The 2,689-nt window shown below is 45.0% G+C and overlaps 1 protein-coding gene across 2 annotated transcripts in view; it reads left to right on the forward strand.

The window, feature by feature from the left end:
• The first annotated feature begins 613 nt into the window (after positions 1 to 613).
• The window catches only part of PTPRA (protein tyrosine phosphatase receptor type A), a 69,098-nt gene continuing 67,022 nt past the window's right edge, over positions 614 to 2,689 (forward strand). Inside the window, exon 1 of one of the 2 annotated variants that reach the window (XM_035895057.1) lies at positions 614 to 688. Coding sequence is in view for 1 of the 2 variants with exons in the window: in XM_009639547.2 (XP_009637842.1) it covers positions 656 to 688 (33 nt within the window). In the remaining variant the exon portion in view is untranslated. The remainder of the gene's footprint in view (positions 689 to 2,689) is intronic. The other variant, XM_009639547.2, reaches the window with a different exon arrangement.

Here is a 2,689-nt window from a genome sequence, read left to right on the forward strand (position 1 = left end):
TCATAGAATGGTTTGGGTTGGAAGGGACCCCTAGAGGTCACCCAGCCCAATCCCCCTGCAGGGAGCAGGGACATCTCCAACCAGATCAGGTTGCTCACAGCCCCGTCCAACCTGGTCTTGAATGTTCCCAGGGATGGGGCCTCCACCCCCTCTCTGGGCAACCCCTGCCAGGGTTTCACCACCCTCATTGTAAAGAATTTCTTCCTTATATCCAGTCTACCTTCACTACAATAAATACTGTCTACTTCTTCTAGCTGTGGACCCTCCTAAACTTTACTTTACCCCCAACAAGAGTGCGCAGATGAAGCGAAGCCGTGAGCATCAGAGTCTCCTCATTTGTCACTGCTGCTGCTGCCCCGTCATCGCCTGCTGCCCCCTCTGCCCCAAAGCACTTTTAACCCTGGAAACTCCCACGATTTTGCCTTCTGTATTGAAAAGTTATTTTCATTTTTTCAAGTGTGTCTCTAGCTTGAGTGATCCTGAAAAGCGGCGTTTTGCATATAGGTAAACGGAGCTGGAATCACCTTGCTGGCAGCAGTAAAAATACTGTGTTCCAAAGATGCTGGTGAATTTTAACTCTTCGATTTTACAAGCTTGTTTTTTGGTTTGTTCGCAGGGGGCACCACTGGAAGAACCTTTATGGGCTCCTAATGACATGCAGGTGGACGATTTACTTATGGTAATTAAGGTAGGAAGAAGTGTTCTTCATTTTGGCATCTTGGCATTTGTCCTCTCCTTGAAATAAAATCCCGCTCGCCGGTGGCCGGAGTCATCGCTCTGCGTTAGGGCTGAGCACACCGCGATGGCAATACGGAGCAGCACACGGCCAAGGCATTAACTTGTCTTGTGAAAGTGTCCCTTTAAACACAGCAGGGAGGGAAATCTTATTTAAGAACTACCTGGGAACGTAACTAAGTGGAAAAAATCTGACTTCCTCCCCAAAGGATAATAAGGTCTCTGTTGGTGCAGAGTTGGAAGGGACATGGCTCTTATTTGAGAGCACTCAGCACAGGGATTTTTTTGTTCTGCTGAAACGTAGTGGTTGAGTTGGAATTCAGGTTCTAACTTCCCTTCTCAAAAAAAAAAAAAAAAACACCTCTAAAAATATATTTTATTAGTTTATTTTCATCATCTTGAGCTTCTGTGGAAAGCTGGTCTATCTCCAAATGTGACAAGAGACTGCTCTTATTATTGATTAATGAAACAGAGGAAAATCCCTGATTTTATAAGCACTAAACTATTGGCCAAACTTGGAAAAGAAAATACAAATGTGTGCGGAGTTAAATGGATTTATAAGTAGTTTTTATGGTACTTTAATACCTGGATTCTTGTCTTGCTGGGTCATTTCTGCCATGGCTGTTGAGCTCAGCAGCATCGTCAGGGCGGTGCAATGGTCACTGCTGGTCTCTGCCTCCTCGTTGCAGTAGGGAAGAAGGTCTTCACCACGCTCTCCGTATAAATGTGAGTCGGCCTTGCAGTCAAAAAACTCAAAAAGCCGTCTTGACTCTACTCGGGCAAGAGGACCCTACTCATTTCCAGGCTTTGCTCTACACGCTCATAACGTTTCAATTTCCAAGCTTGGGTGGGTGGTAGAGCTGTGCGTTCCCACCAACGTAGCAAACCTCTGCAGTCTGCAAATACCCAAAACACAGCAAAGTCGGATGCTCTGCTCTGGAGCCTGGTGAGATGGTTGGTGAGACCAACAGCACGGATTTTGTTCTTGCGTTTATTCTGTAGCCGTGACAGAAAGTACAGTGGGTGAACGTGTTATGTCTGGCGTGCTTTAACACAGGCTTTGCCTTATATCGCAGTTGGGGTTTGCGCTTCTTATTAGCACGGGTGGAATTAGTGGTTTGGTTGGTGTTTAGTGCCGGTGGATAGTTTCCTGGCTGAGTCGTCGGAGGGAGAGGAGGAAATTCAAGCTGTAACTAGAGCAAATTCTTTTAATTCAGGTTTACGGTTCTCAAATGTATTTGTACTTTTTGTTTGGCTTGCGATAAGATGCACTACTGTGGAATTTGCTTGGAGCGGGGATTTGCATGAATTATTGTTTCTTACAAAATGAACATCTGTGCAAGCCTTCTCCCTGTGCTCCACGGCACCAGAGCACCCATTAGAAGAAGGATTTGTGTGTCTGGATGCAGCGGTCAGCAAAAGCCAAGTGCTTGGGGGAAGGAAAGATGGAGTAATAGAAACAACGCTGCTGAAATCAAGGGGAAAACTCCTTCTGGGCTGTGTGACGGCGTCTGGATGTGGGTGTTCATTTTATGTGCTGACTTCTTTCCTGCTCATCCCAGCGCGTTTTTTTAAAAAGCAACATCCTCCTGTTAGGAAAAACTTGGGACAATTATGCTTGGCCTCTTGCAGGGTTCAGTTTTGTATTTAGGAAGTATAATGCCATCAATCGCAGGAGCTGCTGATGGAAATAGCGTGGCCCAAAAATATGAGGAAGATGGGAGTAAACAGTCATTAGGGATGGTCTCTTGATTCTGCACTTAAAGCGTTTCATTTGAAGGGTTTCACGTTCTTGTAGAGACATCTTTCTGTAAATCGCTAATTAAGCAAATTAGCTACAGTGTCATCAGTCTGTCTACAAAAAGCAAGAAGCTGACATTCTGAAGAAACCTTCAAGCTGCAGACTCAAATTATCCAATATTTAAAATTAAGATTTCTCATAGGAATCGGAAGA

The sequence above is a fragment of the Egretta garzetta genome, unplaced genomic scaffold (genome assembly GCF_000687185.1).
Source record: "Egretta garzetta isolate BGI_Z169 unplaced genomic scaffold, ASM68718v1 scaffold265, whole genome shotgun sequence".
NCBI classification, from domain to species: Eukaryota; Metazoa; Chordata; class Aves; order Pelecaniformes; family Ardeidae; genus Egretta; species Egretta garzetta.